This window comes from Elephantulus edwardii, unplaced genomic scaffold (assembly GCF_000299155.1).
Source record: "Elephantulus edwardii isolate Elephantulus edwardi_28Jun2011 unplaced genomic scaffold, EleEdw1.0 scaffold00237, whole genome shotgun sequence".
In the NCBI taxonomy this organism is placed as follows: Eukaryota; Metazoa; Chordata; class Mammalia; order Macroscelidea; family Macroscelididae; genus Elephantulus; species Elephantulus edwardii.
The window spans coordinates 1,653,875-1,655,373 of NW_006399987.1; the positions used below are offsets into that span (position 1 = coordinate 1,653,875).

The following is a 1,499-nucleotide window of genomic DNA, read 5'->3' on the forward strand; positions in this document are numbered from 1 at the left end:
CCCCGCTGCCACCCCGGCGCGCAGCCCCTCCGCACCCCGCCGCTTGGCCCGCGTTTAAAGGGGCAGCTGCCCCACTCCGACCCCCAAGCACCCCCAGTCCCTGATGTTTGGGAAGCGACCCCCGCGCTCTCTTGGGTGGGAGCAGCACAGACACTGGGTCTTGGCCTCGTGCGCGCCCACGAACCCAACAACCTGGGGTCTCCACCCTTGGAGCAGGGGTTTCCCGGCGCCAGAGCCGCTCTGGCCCCCTTGGGGACTCTGGGGATGCGAGGAGCCCAGCGTGTCGTGGTGTGGAGCCAGCAGGCGCTGGTGTGGGGTGCCGGCAGGCAATGGGGGGGTCACTCTGGCGCGGTGCGGAGACTTCGCTTCCCCATGCCACCAGGGCAGCGCGAGGTACCCAGGCGGCAGAGACCCCGGACAGCCTGTGCACCAAGTCCTGGTGGGTCTCCGCTCACAACTTGAGCTTGGTTGGGGTAAAGGGCGGGCAACTCGCACTTGGCCTCACCCCCGTGGACCCCGTCGCCCCTTCGGGGGAGGAGACGCAGCGTCGCCAACTCCAGGTGCCAGCCGGCAGCGGGGCGCGGGGCGCGGGGCGCGCGCCCATTTCCACTGTTTTCCCTGCTCTCACGCCCTCTCCTGGCGTCCCCGCATCACCTCGCGCCACCGCCGCCGCCCTCAGCCCGCGGCCGCCGCCGTCTGGAGGCGGCGATGACTCAGGGCTTTCCCCGGCGGCGGCCACCGCTGAGGGCTCGTCGGGTGAAGTGGCTCGGCCAGGGGGCTTCTGTGAGCATCTTTTTTTCGGAGCGCGACAACAGGTGCTGCCCCCGTGTGATCTCTCTCTCCAGCAAAGCTAGCCTCCTCTCTGCCTCAGTTTCCTTATCTGCAAAATGGTCTGGAGAGGACCTGTGAGACTCAGACTGTAAAGGGCTCAGGTGTCCTGAGAGTCAAATGAAAGATTTCTTGAGCATCTACTATCTCCCTGGCACTCTGAACGCGAGACAAAAATGCCCGCCCTTCTGGAAAGGAGCGCCCTCCTGGGCGAAACAGACAAGTAACGGGGAAATCAGTAAAATGCACAGAATGTCAGGAAGAAGGGAAGAATTAACCTTAAACAGAGTGGGTGAGGAAGATGACGAACAAGAATGATGTGAAGAAGGAAGCCAGTCGAGTGTCTGGGGAATGAGTTCCAGGATGGAGAAACAGCAAGTGCAAAGGCCCTGGGGCAGGTATCAAGAAGGAGAGATGAGGCCAGTGTGGTTGGAGGAGAGTCAAGGGGAGGAGATAATACTTGTAAAGCACTTTAGGGGGTGTCTAGAATATGTTGAGCATTTTATAAATAGTAGCTGTAATTATTAATTTACTCCTTGGAGAGGGACATCATGCTTGGGAGGGTGGAGGGACAGCGCAGGAGGGAAAGACCCTCTATGAGATGGATTGATTCGGTGACTGGGGTAATCGGGATGGGTGTGTCAGAGGCGGTGCGGTTGGCGCAGGATAGA

General features: G+C 61.1%; 1 protein-coding gene across 1 annotated transcript in view; it reads right to left on the reverse strand.

Annotated features, from left to right (window-relative positions):
* Positions 1-1,499, reverse strand: part of OLFM2 (olfactomedin 2) — a 110,964-nt gene that overhangs the window by 71,757 nt on the left and 37,708 nt on the right. Inside the window, exon 3 of the mRNA XM_006898832.1 lies at positions 506-791. Coding sequence (XP_006898894.1) covers positions 506-791 — 286 coding nt within the window. The remainder of the gene's footprint in view (positions 1-505; positions 792-1,499) is intronic.